General features: G+C 39.8%; 3 protein-coding genes across 3 annotated transcripts; all 3 read right to left on the reverse strand.

Annotated features, from left to right (window-relative positions):
- Window positions 1-879: 879 nt before the first annotated feature.
- LOC138406607 (uncharacterized) lies at window positions 880-3,538 on the reverse strand. Its single transcript, XM_069519186.1, has 5 exons — window positions 3,435-3,538; window positions 2,640-3,326; window positions 2,427-2,552; window positions 1,662-1,696; window positions 880-1,084 (listed from the first exon to the last, which is right to left on the reverse strand). The coding sequence occupies exons 1-5, from the start codon at window positions 3,490-3,492 to the stop codon at window positions 965-967; spliced, it is 1,026 nt and encodes a 341-aa protein (XP_069375287.1). The 5' UTR covers window positions 3,493-3,538; the 3' UTR covers window positions 880-964.
- A 4,300-nt stretch (window positions 3,539-7,838) lies between these two features.
- Window positions 7,839-9,870, reverse strand: LOC138406673 (uncharacterized). The gene is made up of 5 exons (XM_069519256.1): window positions 9,804-9,870; window positions 9,018-9,704; window positions 8,361-8,474; window positions 8,053-8,096; window positions 7,839-7,958 (listed from the first exon to the last, which is right to left on the reverse strand). Exons 1-5 carry the CDS (start codon window positions 9,868-9,870, stop codon window positions 7,839-7,841), a joined length of 1,032 nt encoding a protein of 343 aa, XP_069375357.1.
- A 4,342-nt stretch (window positions 9,871-14,212) lies between these two features.
- LOC138406674 (uncharacterized) lies at window positions 14,213-16,245 on the reverse strand. Its single transcript, XM_069519257.1, has 5 exons — window positions 16,179-16,245; window positions 15,393-16,079; window positions 14,736-14,849; window positions 14,427-14,470; window positions 14,213-14,332 (listed from the first exon to the last, which is right to left on the reverse strand). Exons 1-5 carry the CDS (start codon window positions 16,243-16,245, stop codon window positions 14,213-14,215), a joined length of 1,032 nt encoding a protein of 343 aa, XP_069375358.1.
- Window positions 16,246-19,378: the final 3,133 nt, after the last annotated feature.

The following is a 19,378-nucleotide window of genomic DNA, read 5'->3' on the forward strand; positions in this document are numbered from 1 at the left end:
TCTTGGCAAAGCATACAACAATCTCATCTTGTGACTGCAGACCATACAGGAAGCTGTGAAAAGATTGTTCTATCACAGCGTTTTTATTTAAAGCAACATCTAGAAAAAACACAAAGATTACAGATATTTTACCTGTACAGGAGATTGGATGTTGTAGTTACCGAGCTATCAAACTGTAAAAATAACTTAAGGGCAATTTCTAAGGCAGAAATGATCCAGATCCTTCCTGTCAGTTGGTTACTATCTGCTAGTATTTCATGTTAATGGTTAAAGGGCCAGTTTACTGTCAACACTTTGGGCTGTCAGACGACAGCAATCCCAATGTGTGTAGGAGAACATGTGACTTGAAAACAAAAAGATATCAGCAAAGATGAGGGCAGTGGTTTGTGTACTACATCAGAAAATGTGATCATATTTTGTGAGATCTCTTTTTATTTGCTGTGGGCTGTGGGGAACTTGTTCTATTGCTTCATCTGCCCCTTTCAAGTCCCACAGACTGGATCATGGCTACCATGTGGTTGATAGAGTAATAAATATGATTTCATGAGTAATGATTTCACATTTTATTTGTGGATATGTGTGAGTTTAACACTTTGAATCCCTATTTCATGACACTGCTTGATGAGAGCAACTTCTGGTCATTTCATTACTGTTTACTTGAAATATTCTGCTGGGGTGAAGTGAAGACACTGCAGAGACTTCCTGTTTGAAAGTGCTCAGACAAAGAGAGCAGAGGGTCTTTAGACTGTCGACCACACAGAGGCTAAATAAAGATCCTCACATGTGAGGTGTACGGAATTATTAAATAACGTGGTTAAGTTCAAGAAGTATATTCTGTATTTAGTGGGAGTGGAAAATATGGCAACTGACAACATCAAATTAGTTTGGCTGATTTAATATCTTTATTTATTTTGCATTAAAAAGCTTTACATTCAGAAGGTATGGAAGTGAAACATGTTCAGCTCTAGATCTTTACACTGGAGTACACACATTCAGTCCTGTCACCGTCTGTTTGTCTTCTTGCTCTGCTGAACCTGTGCTCCATTAAAGCAGCGTAATGTAGGTTGTCTGCATCTTGATGAACCTGCTAATAAAACATAAAAGTCATTTGCCATATTAGGAGGACATGTGTCTGAACGTAGCTGATGTAGACAAGTGTTGAGAACAGAATTATTAAAGTCTAACTTCACCCAAAGTCCATGGAAATTTAAAAACTGCTGTTAGAATGCAGCGCTGGGAGGTGGGGCTAAGACACATGTACGACATACGAATTAGTTTGCTAAAGCTAGGTTATCTATATCGTCTATGGTCAACAACTCCCGTAGCAGCACACACACTTCTGCAACAGAAATATCGCTGTGTAAATATATATAAAACTTTCATGACGAAGAGACGTCCCAAATGGTTTACTCTACGGAAGCATTGGTCCTGCAAGTTCCAAGATTGTTTGAAACACTAGGTGGCGTTATGAGCCATGTTCAACCCTTTAATGTAGATTGGAAAAAAAAATGAATGTAATAAATGTGATATTGAAACCAGCATTAATGTATTTCATCAAAGATCAGTCATAGGATTTAATTCTTAGTTCATAGGTCAAAAAATATAAAAAAGTGTGTGGTAGATATTCAAAGCTACTAAAGTAGTGCAACACTAACACTTACCTCCATATTCAGAGCTGCTGCAGCTGCTTGAGAGTCTAGTTGTGACAAAAGACAACAACAAAAGTCTTATTCAAGATGCAATGAGCTGATGAACTGGATGTGGGGTGACTCTATTAGATGGATCAAAGGTCATGAAGTAAATGTGTCCATCACTTCATTGAGATTGAGTCATGGTGCAGTACTGCATAAACAAACACCAGCACTTTATTACCACTCTCAATCTGTGGCATGGACAATGTTTTCATGACGGCTATTTTCTTCAATTTACAAATAAGTATATTAAAATCTAAATGCATGATGATGTTATTAAAATCTGTTTTAGAGAACAACTAGAATAACGTTGTGAAGAGCGCACACTGGCACCAAGGCCCAACACTCGCTTCTAATTCAATCGAGCTGGACCAACTTGATGTCATTCATGTCTATAACTTGAGTTGAAATATTTCTACAACATTTGCGTGATGCAATATCATGAAAGCCAATCAGCACTGGCAGGTCCTGGCACCAGTCCGTGCTAGTAGGTGCTCAAACTGGCCACTGATCAGCTTCAGGTAGCACTGGGTTGTGTTTGTTAGTGTGAATGTGGATAAGCACAAATCCTGCAACGTGTGAATGCACCATAAGAGATTTCCCTTTCTCTCTTTCAATGAATCTAGATGCTCAAGTAACATGTTGCAACACTAACTCATGAATGTCTTTGCTGTTCTTCAGTATCATGCAAACTGAATTCACATCAACAAATATAAATGATGAGGATTACCTCACCTGAGCACTGGCAGCAGTTTGTCTTGGACGCTCTTTGTGTTGTGTAAGCCAGAGAAACAACCAGGATTGTGGTGAACGCCAAAGCTCCACTCAAGAAATACACCAAGTGAAGATAGTCCACCACCTCTGCAGAGAGCCAGACATCAGGAGACATCACTGAGCTTTCCACCACTATTTAACAAATGTAACAATCTTTAAAAAACTCCTTGTTACCTTTAAAGTCCAGCTTGGTCCCGTTTCCAAACAGTATGTGTCCACATGCAGCGACAGCACAGTAGTAGGTCCCAGCATGAGAACGGTTCAGTCTCATTGACAAGTTGTAGACACAGGTGTGTGTCTGTGTGTCAGGTTTCCTCTCACACTGATCCTTCCTGTCTCCGTGGGTGTAAATGAGTCCTGACTGAGGTTCTTCAGAGTTCTTGAACCAGGAAACACTGTGTTCTCCATCACAGGTCCCAGTGTGAACTGTACAGCTGAGAGTCACAGAGCCTCCTGGCTGGATGTTCTCAGACTGATGCACCAGAGCCTGGATGTTCAACCCTGAACCTTTCACACTGACAGTGACGCCCTCCATGAACTCAAACTCAAATAAATTACTCTTTGAACAGTAGTAAGTAGCTGAGTCTGAAAGTTGCACATCTGAGATTTTTAGGTGACTCACAACATCAGTAGATTCCAGAGTGAAGCGTGGATTGTTCTTGAATTCATTTAATAATGAAAAATCTTTCGATAACTTGTAAGTCACTGAGATAATTCGAGGCTTCTGTCCTGGTGTTTGCTTGAACCAATGAATTGCATTGTCCTCCCTCTCATATAAACATTTGAAAGTCAAGTTGTCTCCAACATCAACTGATTTAAATCCTCTGTGTTGATGAGACAAGTTAAAATGATGCATCTGAACTGAAGAGAAAAAGGAGAAAAGCAAAACAACAGTTAATTTTATGTGACAGAAATGAAATCGTAATCAGCATCAGGACCGACTGAATATTTATAAAACACACAACTCACCCATTTTCCCAAAGAGGAAACATGTCAGGTAGAGAATGAACTGCGGAGATGTCATCATGTTGAAATCGTCGTGTTGAATGACAAACAGCCCGACACTTTCTCCTCTCTTCAGAGTAAAGACTTGTGTTGATTGGCCAGCAGGACAACACTGATCACATGATCACTGCCACCTATGATGTGAATCTTTGTTCTTTAAATAGAATCACATGGTGAGAGACATCTGAAGCACTAAGAGTACATTATACTACTACTACTACAGGTCTCTACCTCTTCCCTGTTATGTAAGAGATTATGTGTCTTACAATGTTGAAGAAAGTGATGGAAAAATCTTGGATCAGCCCCTTTTGTCCAGATCTGAACCCAAATGTAACGGGTTATTTCTTGGCCCATGCTCTATCCCTCTCCCAACCAGCCAACCAGACAAGACAGGGGTGAAAACATAACCTCCTTAGTGGAGGAAACAGTTTTAAGAGTCACATTGTAGAGTAACTGCTCTTGAAACTTTCAGACGTGACATGTACATGACACACATTCATAGTTTATTACGACGTGTGACTTGAAAACAAAAAGATATCAGCAAAGATGAGGGCAGTGGTTTGTGTACTACATCAGAAAATGTGATCATGTTTTGTGAGATCTCTTTTTATTTGCTGTGGGCTGTGGGGAACTTGTTCTATTGCTTCATCTGCCCCTTTCAAGTCCCACAGACTGGATCATGGCTACCATGTGGTTGATAGAGTAATAAATATGATTTCATGAGTAATGATTTCACATTTTATTTGTGGATATGTGTGAGTTTAACACTTTGAATCCCTATTTTATGACACTGCTTGATGAGAGCAACTTCTGGTCATTTCATTACTGTTTACTTGAAATATTCTGCTGGGGTGAAGTGAAGACACTGCAGAGACTTCCTGTTTGAAAGTGCTCAGACAAAGAGAGCAGAGGGTCTTTAGACTGTCGACCACACAGAGGCTAAATAAAGATCCTCACATGTGAGGTGTACGAAATGTTTAAACAACATGTGGTTAAGTTCAAGAAGTATATTCTGTACTTAGTGGGAGTGGAAAATATGGCAACTGACAACATCAAATTAGTTTGGCTGATTTAAAATCTTTATTTGTTTTGCATTAAAAAGCTTTACATTCAGAATGTGTGGAAGTGAAACATGTTCAGCTCTACTGCTTTACACTGGAGTACACACATTCACTCCCGTCACCGTCTGTTTGTCTTCTTGCTCTGCTGAACCTGTGCTCCATTAAAGCAGAGTAATGTAGGTTGTCTGCATCTTCATCATCAGCATTATCATCTTCATGGTTCAAGTTTTCAGCACCAATTATTTTTTTCATAATCTGTTTTTTCTAATCCTGAAACTTCAGAGGATTTTGTTATTCACAATGTCGAGCTACGTCACTTACTGCCCTTTAGTCTCCAACAACCTTTCTACCAAAGATGAGCTTTCCACTTATTCTGTGAAGCTGTCACGATCATTTCCTTTAGTTTTCTTCTCCTGCTGCTGCTCACGCTACATTAAAGGCTCAGTTCACTCAAATGACTTGTCTTTCCCCTGAGCCTTGTGCAGTTTTTGCTTTAAACTATATTGAGGTTTTGAGATCTGCATCTCTGAGATCAGTGCTGCCGCCAACGTCCTCACTTCATAGAGGTGAACATAGTCTTAAATCACTTTGTCTCATCAGCAGATAACATGTTTGGTTGGTACACACAATGATAATAAGTCATGCAAACCTAACTAAAGCACTACTAGGGCCCACAAGGAAATGATCAAAAGATGCTTGCATGTGGTCACCATGTTTCCGACAGATAGGTGTGGTCTGTGAATGCTGAAACTCGGCTTCACAAGAAAGCTCATGCTGCGGCAGGATGCACGTCGTCCACTGTTACCTTCATTACTTTGCATGAACAGACACAGTAGAAAAGAGTCATGCACACAATGGAAAACTAGTTTTATTGAGATGATAGCAAACTGAAGCTTTACATGTTTCACACGGAGGTAAACATCTTATACACAGAACTGTTCTGATGTCAGTAAAGACATAGTTACACCTACACTAATGTGGTGATTAAACACAGAGACAAATACAGAAGGTGTCCAGCTCTACTGCCTGGACACTACATAATGGAGGTCGTCTGCGTCTCGTTAACCCTGGTTACAAAACATGTAGAGGCGGATTAGGATATTATATAGATAGAAATAGAAATTGAAACAGTAAAAGGATGTTTGAATGGTCATTAACGTCACCTGTGGCTTTGTTGTGGGGGGAGCTGATGATCTTGCTTGTGACTCTGGTTATAAAACACACAAAATGTTCCTTTATTCAGAAGTTATATTCAGTGAATGCAAGCTATTGGATGAAACTGTTTCCATGTACCTGTGCACTGGCAGCTGTTTCTCTTGATTGTTTGATACATGGAGGAAGCCAGAGAAACTCACAGGAAGATGGTGGCTGTCAGAGCTCAGCTCAAGAAATAAACATGAGATCTGGGAGATTTCAACTCATCTGCAGAGAACAAGAGCTTATTTCTGTCTTGTTACAACATTTGATTAGAAACTTATACAAAATATTATTTCATTAAACAAGATGAGCTCTGTTACTCACGTTTAAAGTCCAGCTTGGTCCCGTTTCCAAACAGTATGTGTCCACATGCAGCGACAGCACAGTAGTAGGTCCCAGCATGAGAACGGTTCAGTCTCATTGTCAAGTTGTAGACACAGGTGTGTGTCTGTGTGTCAGGTTTCCTCTCACACTGATCCTTCCTGTCTCCGTGGGTGTAAATGAGTCCTGACTGAGGTTCTTCAGAGTTCTTGAACCAGTAAACACTGTGTTCTCCACCACAGGTCCCAGTGTGAACTGTACAGCTGAGAGTCACAGAGCCTCCTGGCTGGATGTTCTCAGACTGATGCACCAGAGCCTGGATGTTCAACCCTGAACCTTTCACACTGACAGTGACGCCCTGTGCAAACGTCAAGACGAACATGTAGCTGTGTGCAGTAGTAAGTACCAGAGTCTGAAACTTTCAGATTAGAAATCGTCAAGTGATGTGTGCCTTTTTCAGAACCCAGCATCCTTGAATTCATTAAAAAAAGTGGTCTTGGCATTAAACATGTAAAAGCTGGAGATGAACCTCCTGTGCTGGAGTTTGTTTGTACCAGAGGAGCCATGCTGAATCCTCACTTTTATAGAAACACGGCAAAGTCACATTGTCTCCAACTTGTCTGATAATGACCGTTTGTCTTGATGCAGGATGGAGGGCAGATAAGATGAGCTGTGAGCTGAAGGGCAAGGAGAATAAGAACAGATGAAATGAAAATAGAAAGAAAATATGATGAGATATTGCATGAAGAGTTATTGTGAAGAAAAGGTCACAGAAACACAACTCACCCATGTTCCCTGGGAAGAGACGTGAGATAGAAGACAAACTTGAGAGAAGTCATCATGTTTGAATTCCTGTGTTTTAAATGAGAAGAATCTTGACACGTTCTCCAGTCTTCAGAGACAAGACTGTGATTGGCCAATCTGCAGTGACACTGTTCTGTGTGTCCTATTGTGGAAACGTGATGACATGTTCACTGCCACCAATGTTTCAAGTTAGGGTTCTTCTCAGAAAATTCACACTGTGAGAGTCTCTTTATCTCACCAACATATTTTAAATCACAGAATAAATAAATCACAGGTACACACAGTAATGACATACATGGCATGAAGCTGATCACTATTATGATGAACACATACAGTAACATGAATATGTGATCATTTTACTTTATTGTCATTAACAATTAAAATTATCATAAATGTTACAATTAATAGAAATGATATAATTTAAGTTTAATTGCAAACCGATAGAATGTCAAATAAAGGTAACTGAAGCACTTATTACAGTGACGAGTCATGATAATAAAGAAGAGGTTTATTATCTGTTCAAAGCATTTACCAATGTCGCAAATACTAGTTGACTATGACCAACACGAGACAAAAGCAGCTTTCTTTTATTCAAGGAAATACAGACGTCATCACCTCACGTAGCAGCTTCTCAGCAGACACACTCCCTATGTGAACACACAGTAGATCAACGACGCAGCCGTCACTCGCTGCACACACACACACAGACGGAGCCACAAACTTTCATTACATGAAGTTTAATCATTTTTTTCCAACTGTCATCGTCAAAGTGTCAAACCAACAAAGACCAACAGCAACTGTACAAACATTGCCCCCCCCCCCCCCCACACGTTGTTGTTGTATTTGATCATTAATCACAAAAAAAGCAACATTAATAATTGGAAAAAGGATAAAAAAGCATAATAGACCAGAATCACGCTCCACCACTAAAGAAAGACTGAGAAATCCCACATCTCAAACAAAGACGGTTCTAAAACACACAATTCTACAGTTTAACACCTGAGTACACACATTCATCCCTGGTGTTGTCCCTCTGTCGTCTTGATCTGCTGGCCACTTTCACATTTAACGCAGCGTAATGGAGGCCATCTGCATCTTGGTTGCCCTAGAAACGACATATAAGTACATCAAGATGGCTCCTGATGAAAAACGTGTTTGTTGTGGAATGTAAATGTAACACTTAAAAAGATTATATTTACCTCTGCATTTGTTGTGGAGGGAGATGATGGTTGTGTACAAGACTCTGGGTATGAAACACATATAAAAACTTTGAGTCACTCTTTTGTCCACACATGTACTGTTAGGTGCCTTTACCTCTTAACCTGATTTGAACCTTGGTTTTTAATTTAATGTGAAACATGAACCTTTAATTCATGTTTTATGATTCATGCATTTATTTATGAAATGTTTTAAGGTGTCCTTATCTAGAAAGGTGCCGCGAAATAAATGTATTATTATCATTTTGCTCAAAATCTAAACTGAACTCTATCTAGAGATGAGTGGTTACCTGAACATCTCCAGCATGTTCTCTTGTTTATCTTGTACAGTAACACAGCCAGCAAAACACTGATGGTGAATGTCAAAGCTCCACTCAGGAAAAACACCGTCCAGTTCACCTCATCTGCAACAGGAGAAATTCTAGTAATTCTGACTCTTCTTTTTTAATTTTTAATTTACCTTTGCAAGACAAGTGACGAGACATTTCTATATTAAAAGAAAAAAAAATATTAATAATTATAATAACAAAACTAACAATCATGTAATAATAATGATCATATAATGATATGAACCATCTGACCACTATAACAACAATAATGTCCCCATCACAATAATAATAATAGTAATAATAATATGATCATTGAGGGAAAAAAAGAAAAGGAAAAAAAGCTGCACTCATACTTAATAATTCACGTCTTGTCACCACTAGTGTTATTTATAATAACAGTATATTATAACCATTACTATGATCATCGTTATCATCACCAATAATAATCATAAATAAAACATTCTATTTAGTTGTGGTGCACACCACCACCGTCCACTGGTGGTGAAGCATTGTTGGGTCACCGTCAGGAGGGACATTCAGACAGGACAGGATTTTACCAATTGTTTGGTCCCAACTGTCACAATACATCAAGTGAGACAGTCTCTGGTAGTGACTCACCATCAACGTCCAGCTTGGTCCCGTTTCCAAACAGTATGTGTCCACATGCAGCCACAGCACAGTAGTAGGTCCCAGCATGAGAACGGTTCAGTCTCATTGACAAGTTGTAGACACAGGTGTGTGTCTGTGTGTCAGGTTTCCTCTCACACTGATCCTTCCTGTCTCCGTGGGTGTAAATGAGTCCTGACTGAGGTTCTTCAGAGTTCTTGAACCAGTAAATACTGTGTTCTCCATCACAGGTCCCAGTGTGAACTGTACAGCTGAGAGTCACAGAGCCTCCTGGCTGGATGTTCTCAGACTGATGCACCAGAGCCTGGATGTTCAACCCTGAACCTTTCACACTGACAGTGACGCCCTCCGTAAACTCAAACACATATGAACGACTCTTTAAACAGTAGTAAGTAGCTGAGTCTGAAAGTTGCACATCTGAGATTTTTAGGTGACTCACAACATCAGTAGATTCCAGAGTGAAGCGTGGATTGTTCTTGAATTCATTAAATAATGAAAAATCTTTCGATAACTTGTAAGTCACTGAGATAATTCGAGGCTTCTGTCCTGGTGTTTGCTTGAACCAATAAATCTTATCGTCCTCCCTCTCATAGAAATACTTGAAAGTCAAGTTGTCTCCAACATCAACTGATTTAAATCCACTGTGTTGATGAGACAAGTTAAAATGATGCATCTGAACTGAAGAGAAAAAGGAGAAAAGCCAAATAACAGTTAATTTTATGTGACAGAAATGAAATCGTAATCAGCATCAGGACCGACTGAATATTTATAAAACACACAACTCACCCATTTTCCCGAAGAGGAAACATGTCAGGTAGAGAATGAACTGCGGAGATGTCATCATGTTGAAATCGTCGTGTTGAATGACAAACAGCCCGACACTTTCTCCTCTCTTCAGAGTAAAGACTTGTGTTGATTGGCCAGCAGGACAACACTGGTCACATGATCACTGCTACCTATGATGTGAATCTTTGTTCTTTAAATAGAATCACATGGTGAGAGACATCTGAAGCACTTAGAGTACATTATACTACTACTACTACAGGTCTCTACCTCTTCCCTGTTATGCAAGAGATTATGTGTCTTACAATGTTGAAGAAAGTGATGGAAAAATCTTGGATCAGCCCCTTTTGTCCAGATCTGAACCCAAATGTAACGGGTTATTTCTTGGCCCATGCTCTATCCCTCTCCCAACCAGCCAACCAGACAAGACAGGGGTGAAAACATAACTCCTTAGTGGAGGAAACAGTTTTAAGAGTCACATTGTAGAGTAACTGCTCTTGAAACTTTCAGACGTGACATGTACATGACACACATTCATAGTTTATTACGACGTGTGACTTGAAAACAAAAAGATATCAGCAAAGATGAGGGCAGTGGTTTGTGTACTACATCAGAAAATGTGATCATATTTTGTGAGATCTCTTTTTATTTGCTGTGGGCTGTGGGGAACTTGTTCTATTGCTTCATCTGCCCCTTTCAAGTCCCACAGACTGGATCATGGCTACCATGTGGTTGATAGAGTAATAAATATGATTTCATGAGTAATGATTTCACATTTTATTTGTGGATATGTGTGAGTTTAACACTTTGAATCCCTATTTCATGACACTGCTTGATGAGAGCAACTTCTGGTCATTTCATTACTGTTTACTTGAAATATTCTGCTGGGGTGAAGTGAAGACACTGCAGAGACTTCCTGTTTGAAAGTGCTCAGACAAAGAGAGCAGAGGGTCTTTAGACTGTCGACCACACAGAGGCTAAATAAAGATCCTCACATGTGAGGTGTACGAAATGTTTAAACATGTGTTTAAGTTCAAGAAGTATATTCTGTATTTAGTGGGAGTGGAAAATATGGCAACTGACAACATCAAATTAGTTTGGCTGATTTAAAATCTTTATTTGTTTTGCATTAAAAAGCTTTACATTCAGAATGTATGGAAGTGAAACATGTTCAGCTCTAGATCTTTACACTGGAGTACACACATTCACTCCCATCACCGTCTGTTTGTCTTCTTGCTCTGCTGAACCTGTGCTCCATTAAAGCAGAGTAATGTAGGTTGTCTGCATCTTCATCATCAGCATTATCATCTTCATGGTTCAAGTTTATAGCACCAATTATTTTTTTCATAATCTGTCTTTTCTAATCCTGAAACTTCAGAGGATTTTGTTATTCACAATGTCGAGCTACGTCACTTACTGCCCTTTAGTCTCCAACAACCTTTCTACCAAAGATGAGCTTTCCACTTATTCTGTGAAGCTGTCACGATCATTGCTTTTAGTTTTCTTCTCCTGCTGCTGCTCACGCTACATTAAAGGCTCAGTTCACTCAAATGACTTGTCTTTCCCCTGAGCCTTGTGCAGTTTTTGCTTTAAACTATATTGAGGTTTTGAGATCTGCATCTCTGAGATCAGTGCTGCCGCCAACGTCCTCACTTCATAGAGGTGAACGTAGTCTTAAATCACTTTGTCTCATCAGCAGATAACATGTTTGGTTGGTACACACAATGATAATAAGTCATGCAAACCTAACTAAAGCACTACTAGGGCCAACAAGGAAATGATCAAAAGATGCTTGCATGTGGTCACCATGTTTCCGACAGATAGGTGTGATCTGTGAACGGTGAAACTCGGCTTCACAAGAAAGCTCATGCTGCGGCAGGATGCACGTCGTCCACTGTTACCTTCATTACTTTGCATGAACAGACACAGTAGAAAAGAGTCATGCACACAATGGAAAACTAGTTTTATTGAGATGATAGCAAACAGAAGCTTTACATGTTTCACACGGAGGTAAACATCTTATACACAGAACTGTTCTGATGTCAGTAAAGACATAGTTACACCTACACTAATGTGGTGATTAAACACAGAGACAAATACAGAAGGTGTCCAGCTCTACTGCCTGGACACTACATAATGGAGGTCGTCTGCGTCTCGGTAACCCTGGTTACAAAACATGTAGAGGCGGATTAGGATATTATATAGATAGAAATAGAAATTGAAACAGTAAAAGGATGTTTGAATGGTCATTAACGTCACCTGTGGATTTGTTGTGGGGGGAGCTGATGATCTTGCTTGTGACTCTGGTTATAAAACACACAAAATGTTCCTTTATTCAGAAGTTATATTCAGTGAATGCAAGCTATTGGATGAAACTGTTTCCACGTACCTGTGCACTGGCAGCTGTTTCTCTTGATTGTTTGATACATGGAGGAAGCCAGAGAAACTCACAGGAAGATGGTGGCTGTCAGAGCTCAGCTCAAGAAATAAACATGAGATCTGGGAGATTTCAACTCATCTGCAGAGAACAAGAGCTTATTTCTGTCTTGTTACAACATTTGATTAGAAACTTATACAAAATTTTATTTCATTAAACAAGATGAGCTCTGTTACTCACGTTTAAAGTCCAGCTTGGTCCCGTTTCCAAACAGTACATGTCCACATGCAGCGACAGCACAGTAGTAGGTCCCAGCATGAGAACGGTTCAGTCTCATTGACAAGTTGTAGACACAGGTGTGTGTCTGTGTGTCAGGTTTCCTCTCACACTGATCCTTCCTGTCTCCGTGGGTGTAAATGAGTCCTGACTGAGGTTCTTCAGAGTTCTTGAACCAGTAAACACTGTGGTCTCCACCACAGGTCCCAGTGTGAACTGTACAGCTGAGAGTCACAGAGCCTCCTGGCTGGATGTTCTCAGACTGATGCACCAGAGCCTGGATGTTCAACCCTGAACCTTTCACACTGACAGTGACGCCCTGTGCAAACGTCAAGACGAACATGTAGCTGTGTGCAGTAGTAAGTACCAGAGTCTGAAACTTTCAGATTAGAAATCGTCAAGTGATGTGTGCCTTTTTCAGAACCCAGCATCCTTGAATTCATTAAAAAAAGTGGTCTTGGCATTAAACATGTAAAAGCTAGAGATGAACCTCCTGTGCTGGAGTTTGTTTGTACCAGAGGAGCCATGCTGAATCCTCACTTTTATAGAAACACGGCAAAGTCACATTGTCTCCAACTTTGTCTGATGATGACCGTTTGTCTTGATGCACGATGGAGGGCAGATAAGATGAGCTGTGAGCTGAAGGGCAAGGAGAATAAGAACAGATGAAATGAAAATAGAAAGAAAATATGATGAGATATTGCATGAAGAGTTATTGTGAAGAAAAGGTCACAGAAACACAACTCACCCATGTTCCCTGGGAAGAGACATGTGAGATAGAAGACAAACTTGAGAGAAGTCATCATGTTTGAATTCCTGTGTTTTAAATGAGAAGAATCTTGACACGTTCTCCAGTCTTCAGAGACAAGACTGTGGGTGATTGGCCAATCTGCAGTGACACTGTTCTGTGTGTCCTATTGTGGAAACGTGATGACATGTTCACTGCCACCAATGTTTCAAGTTAGGGTTCTTCTCAGAAATTTCACACTGTGAGAGACTCTTTATCTCACCAACATATTTTAAATCACAGAATAAATAAATCACAGGTACACACAGTAATGACATACATGGCATGAAGCTGATCACTATTATGCTGAACACATACAGTAACATGAATATGTGATCATTTTACTTTATTGTCATTAACAATTAAAATTATCATAAATGTTACAATTAATAGAAATGATATAATTTAAGTTTAATTGCAAACGGATAGAATGTCAAATAAAGGTAACTGAAGCACTTATTACAGTGACGAGTCATGATAATAAAGAAGAGGTTTATTATCTGTTCAAAGCATTTACCAATGTAGCAAATACTAGTTGACTATGACCAACACGAGACAAAAGCAGCTTTCTTTTATTCAAGGAAATACAGACGTCATCACCTCACGTAGCAGCTTCTCAGCAGACACACTCCCTATGTGAACACACAGCAGATCAACGACGCAGCCGTCACTCGCTGCACACACACACAGACGGAGCCACGAACTTTCATTACATGAAGTTTAATCATTTTTTTCCAACTGTCATCGTCAAAGTGTCAAACCAACAAAGACCAACAGCAACTGTCCAAACATTGCCCCCCCCCCACACGTTGTTGTTGTATTTGATCATTAATCACAAAAAAAGCAACATTTATATTTGGAAAAAGGATAAAAAAGCATAATAGACCAGAATCATGCTCCACCACTAAAGAAAGACTGAGAAATCCCACATCTCAAACAAAGACGGTTCTAAAAAACACAATTCTACAGTTTAACACCTGAGTACACACATTCATCCCTGGTGTTGTCCCTCTGTCGTCTTGATCTGCTGGCCACTTTCACATTTAACGCAGCGTAATGGAGGCCATCTGCATCTTGGTTGCCCTGGAAACGACATATAAGTACATCAAGATGGCTCCTGATGAAAAACGTATTTGTTGTGGAATGTAAATTTCACACTTAAAAAGATTATATTTACCTCTGCATTTGTTGTAGAGGGAGATGATGGTTGTGTACAAGACTCTGGGTATGAAACACATATAAAAACTTTGAGTCACTCTTTTGTCCACACATGTACTGTTAGGTGCCTTTACCTCTTAACCTGATTTGAACCTTGGTTTTTAATTTAATGTGAAACATGAAACTTTAATTCATGTTTTATGATTCATGCATTTATTTATGAAATGTTTTAAGGTGTCCTTATCTAGAAAGGTGCCGTGAAATAAAATGTGTTATTATCATTTTGCTCAAAAGCTAAACTGAACTCTATCTAGAGATGAGTGGTTACCTGAACATCTCCAGCATGTTCTCTTGTTTATCTTGTACAGTAACACAGCCAGCAAAACACTGATGGTGAATGTCAAAGCTCCACTCAGGAAAAACACCATCCAGTTCACCTCATCTGCAACAGGAGAAATTCTAGTAATTCTATTTCATCTTTTTTAATTTTTAATTTAACTTTGCAAGACAAGTGACAAGACATTTCTATATTAAAAGAAAAAATAGTATTTATAATTATAATAACAAAACTAATAATCATGTAATAATAATGATCATATTATGATATGAACCATCTGACCACTATAACAACAATAATGTCCCCATCACAATATTAATAATAGTAATAATAATATGATCATTGAGAGAAAAAAAGAAAAGGAAAAAAAGCTGCACTCATACTTAATAATTCACGTCTTGTCACCACTAGTGTTATTTTTAATAACAGTATATTATAACCATTACTATGATCATCGTTATCATCACCAATAATAATCATGAATAAAAAATTCTATTTAGTTGTGGTGCACACCACCACCGTCCACTGGTGGTGAAGCATTGTTGGGTCACGGTCAGGAGGGACATTCAGACAGGACAGGATTTTACCAATTGTTTGGTCCCAACTGTCACAATACATCAAGTGAGACAGTCTCTGGTAGTGACTCACCATCAACGTCCAGCTTGGTCCCGTTTCCAAACAGTATGTGTCCACATGCAGCGACAGCACAGTAGTAGGTCCCAGCATGAGAACGGTTCAGTCTCATTGACAAGTTGTAGACACAGGTGTGTGTCTGTGTGTCAGGTTTCCTCTCACACTGATCCTTCCTGTCTCCGTGGGTGTAAATGAGTCCTGACTGAGGTACTTCAGAGTTCTTGAACCAGTAAACACTGTGTTCTCCATCACAGGTCCCAGTGTGAACTGTACAGCTGAGAGTCACAGAGCCTCCTGGCTGGATGTTCTCAGACTGATGCACCAGAGCCTGGATGTTCAACCCTGAACCTTTCACACTGACAGTGACGCCCTCCGTGAACTCAAACACATATGAATTACTCTTGAAACAGTAGTAAGTAGCTGAGTCTGAAAGTTGCACATCTGAGATATTTAGGTGACTCACAACATCAGTAGATTCCAGAGTGAAGCGTGAATTGTTCTTGAATTCATTAAATAATGAAAAATCTTTAGAGAATTTGTAAGTCACTGAGATAATTCGAGGCTTCTGTCCTGGTGTTTGCTTGAACCAATAAATCATCTTGTCCTCCCTCTCATAGAAACATTTGAAAGTCAAGTTGTCTCCAACATCAACTGATGTAAATCCACTCTCTTGTTGAGACAAGATAAAATGATGCATCTGAACTGAAGAGAAAAAGGAGAAAAGCAAAACAACAGTTAATTTTATGTGACAGAAATGAAATCGTAATCAGCATCAGGACCGACTGAATATTTATAAAACACACAACTCACCCATTTTCCCGAAGAGGAAACATGTCAGGTAGAGAATGAACTGCGGAGATGTCATCATGTTGAAATCGTCGTGTTGAATGACAAACAGCCCGACACTTTCTCCTCTCTTCAGAGTAAAGACTTGTGTTGATTGGCCAGCAGGGCAACACTGATCACATGATCACTGCTACCTATGATGTGAATCTTTGTTCTTTAAATAGAATCACATGGTGAGAGACATCTGAAGCACTTAGAGTACATTATACTACTACTACTACAAGTTTATTCAATGATTCATGTAGCACCTTTCAAAACACAGTTACAAGGTGCTTCACAAGTTAAAAGTGAAGAATTGAGGACAAACAGTAGAAAAGAATTAAAAGCAAACACAAGAACACAAATATAAGGATACAAATGTTACTGATACAGTCTCACATAAATGAATAAAAAGCAGTTGGTAAGATCATAGCTAGTAAATAAATATATTTATAAAAGTTAAAGGAGCCAAAGGACTAAGACAACACATATATAAAATGTCTCTTTAAAAGAGGATGAGGAGTTTGGAACAATCTTCCTCAGGAGATCCGTCTGACAAAGAGTGGAATGGCTATTAGTGTTGAAGTGTTGAAGGTTTGCTCCTTGTGTGTTTCCACCTGTACTTCCTTTCTTCGTCCTGTTTCCCACCCTTGTGATTGCCTGCACCAGTTCCTCATGTGTTTCACCTGTGTCCAATCACCTCTGCCTCCCCTGTATATATGTCTCTGTGCTTCTCTTTGTCTATGTCAGTTCGTGGTCGTCTACTTGGCCGTCTCACCACCCTGTCGTCATTCCTCCACCATCAGTTCCCTTCTCTCGTGAGTTCTAGTTCTTTCTCTTTTTTTCTGTTCAGCCTATTTAACTTTTTGAGTGCCTTTTAGCACAGTGTTTCATGTTCATGGGTTTTTGGATTCTTTACTTTTCATTTGACTGCAAGAATTCTAAGGACTTGATCAGAGTCATTGGGGTTAAAAGAGAAATAGAGTTGTGTGTCATCTGCATATAAATTGATGTTATGTTTTCCTTGAGACTAAGCACTCAGTAAAAGCTCATCACGATTCTAAATGAATCAGTGAAATTTTATAGATGTTTATATTCACAGCAGAAGAGTAAAGTTCAGTGTTTCTCAAGCTTTTCTCAATACAACCATCTTCACTGAGTTGTGTTCACCACATGCAGGCATGGTCATTTAGTAACATCGTGCTAAGTACACTAGCACGTATAGTGATTGTAACGGTGGATTGTGATGGAGGATCCTGACTATGGATAGTGGTGATGGATCGTGATCGAAATGATAGATTGTGATCGTTGTGGTGGATTGAGGTGATGGATTATGATTGTAATTGTCACGGTCAGTCTCTCTTCCCCCCACCCTGCATGCCGGCTTTTTGGGACGTCAGGAGCCGTCCCTTGATGGGGGGGGTTCTGTCACAGTCAGTCTCACAATCAGTCTCCCATCCTCCCACTTCACAGTACTTTTCCATGGACTCCGCCTCTGCTTCATCTGCCAGCCAAGCCACACCCTCTCATCAAGCCAATACAGGTGCTCCTCATCACCTGCAGTCATTCCAGTATATATTCACCAGCTCCTCTCTCAGTCAGTTGCCAGATTGTTCTACATCTTGATGCCAGACTGGCGAGTTTGTTTGGATCGTAATGGTGGATTGTGGATTGTGATGGTGGATCGTGATCATGGTGCTGGATTAAGATGATGGATCTTGATCGTAATGGCAACTGATCATGGACTATTGTTGAGGGTCAAGGACAGAGGATGTTGCACCATGTTAAGGGCTATAAGACAAATTGTGGTTTGTGAATATGGGCCATAAAAAAATATATTTTTTGAATGACATGCAAGAGATCTGTAAACTAGCAGCTTTTCATTCCATCTATTCATTTTGTTTATCCCCCCCACCCCTTTTTACACACTTATTCTTTTAGATCAAGATGAATGAATAGATTGAATTCCAGAGTGAAGCGTGGATTGTTCTTGAATCTTTAGAGAATTTGTAAGTCACTGAGATGATTCAAGGCTTCTGTCCCGGTGTTTGCTTGTGACAATAAATCCTAATGTCCTCCCTCTTGTTGAAACACTGGAAAGTCAAGTTGTCTCCAACATACACTATAAATCCTCTGTCTTGTTGAGACAAGATGAATAGTGAATAGTGTGTCGTAGCCTTTGGCTCAGCAGGTGTTATCATAGTCCAGTTTACATGCTCATGTCAGACCCATGCTAATTAGATCCATGTTGTACAAAAGAGCTGAAATCAAATCAAATCAAATTTTATTTGTATAGCCCAAATTCACAATACACATTTTGCCTCAGAGGGCTTTCCAACCTTTACAGGTAGTGACACCCTCTGTCCTTAGACCCTTGGTTCAAGTGAGGAAAAACTTGCCCTCAAAAAACCCTTTTAACAGGGAAAAGAAGGTGGAAGAATCCTCAGGGAGAGCCACAGAGGAGGGCTCCCTCTCCCAGGACAGACAGACGTGCAATGGATGTCACATGTACAGAACAAAGCAACAGAAACAGATTATACAATTACAATGAAAAACAATGATTACAGTAGCAGTGGTGGTAATATGTAACAATGCTACAATAATAAACAAGTTAATATTAATGTCATAGAATTATGACTAATAGTAATAACAAGAGTGAATGTCAGGCAGGGCCATGGCAGTAGTGGGAACCACGATCGAATACAGGGAGCAGCCATGAACCATGAGAACCTGCTGGACGAGAGAGCACAGAAACTCCAGGGAAGAAGTTTAGTTAGTAACATGCATTAATGAGACATGTATGTTTAGAGATGGGGATGAATAGAGAGAGAGGGGGGGTGTCCCCCGGCAGTCTAATCCTATAGCAGCATAACTAAGGGCTGACCTGAGCCAGCCCTAACTATAAGCTCTATCAAAGAGGAAAGTCTTAAGTCTACTCTTAAAAGTGTTGACCGTGTCTGCCTCCCGAACCCAAAATGGTAGTTTGTTCCACAGAAGAGGAGCTTGATAACTGAAAGCTCTGGCTCCCAATCTACTTTTGGAGACTATGGGAACCACAAGGAACCCAGCATTCTGAGAGCGTAGTGTTCTGGAGGGGTAGTAGGGTACTATGAGCTCTTTGAGATATGATGGTGCTTGCCCATGAAGAGCTTTGTATGTGAGGAGGATAATTTTAA

The sequence above is a fragment of the Paralichthys olivaceus genome, chromosome 22, assembly GCF_024713975.1.
Source record: "Paralichthys olivaceus isolate ysfri-2021 chromosome 22, ASM2471397v2, whole genome shotgun sequence".
NCBI lineage: Eukaryota > Metazoa > Chordata > Actinopteri > Pleuronectiformes > Paralichthyidae > Paralichthys > Paralichthys olivaceus.

Coding starts and splice junctions, on each gene's coding strand:
- LOC138406607 (XM_069519186.1), bottom strand. CDS start 3,492: ATGATGACATCTCCGCAGTTCATTCTCTACCTGACATGTTTCCTCTTT. Junction 1,697..2,426: donor AAACTGCTGCCAGTGCTCAG/GTGAGGTAATCC, acceptor TGTCACAACTAG/ACTCTCAAGCAGCTGCAGCA. Junction 1,085..1,661: donor CAGCAGCTCTGAATATGGAG/GTAAGTGTTAGT, acceptor TTTTATTAGCAG/GTTCATCAAGATGCAGACAA.
- LOC138406673 (XM_069519256.1), bottom strand. CDS start 9,870: ATGATGACATCTCCGCAGTTCATTCTCTACCTGACATGTTTCCTCTTC. Junction 8,097..8,360: donor AACATGCTGGAGATGTTCAG/GTAACCACTCAT, acceptor TTTCATACCCAG/AGTCTTGTACACAACCATCA. Junction 7,959..8,052: donor CCTCCACAACAAATGCAGAG/GTAAATATAATC, acceptor TGTCGTTTCTAG/GGCAACCAAGATGCAGATGG.
- LOC138406674 (XM_069519257.1), bottom strand. CDS start 16,245: ATGATGACATCTCCGCAGTTCATTCTCTACCTGACATGTTTCCTCTTC. Junction 16,080..16,178: donor CGGGAAAATGGGTGAGTTGT/GTGTTTTATAAA, acceptor TTTTCTCTTCAG/TTCAGATGCATCATTTTATC. Junction 14,471..14,735: donor AACATGCTGGAGATGTTCAG/GTAACCACTCAT, acceptor TTTCATACCCAG/AGTCTTGTACACAACCATCA.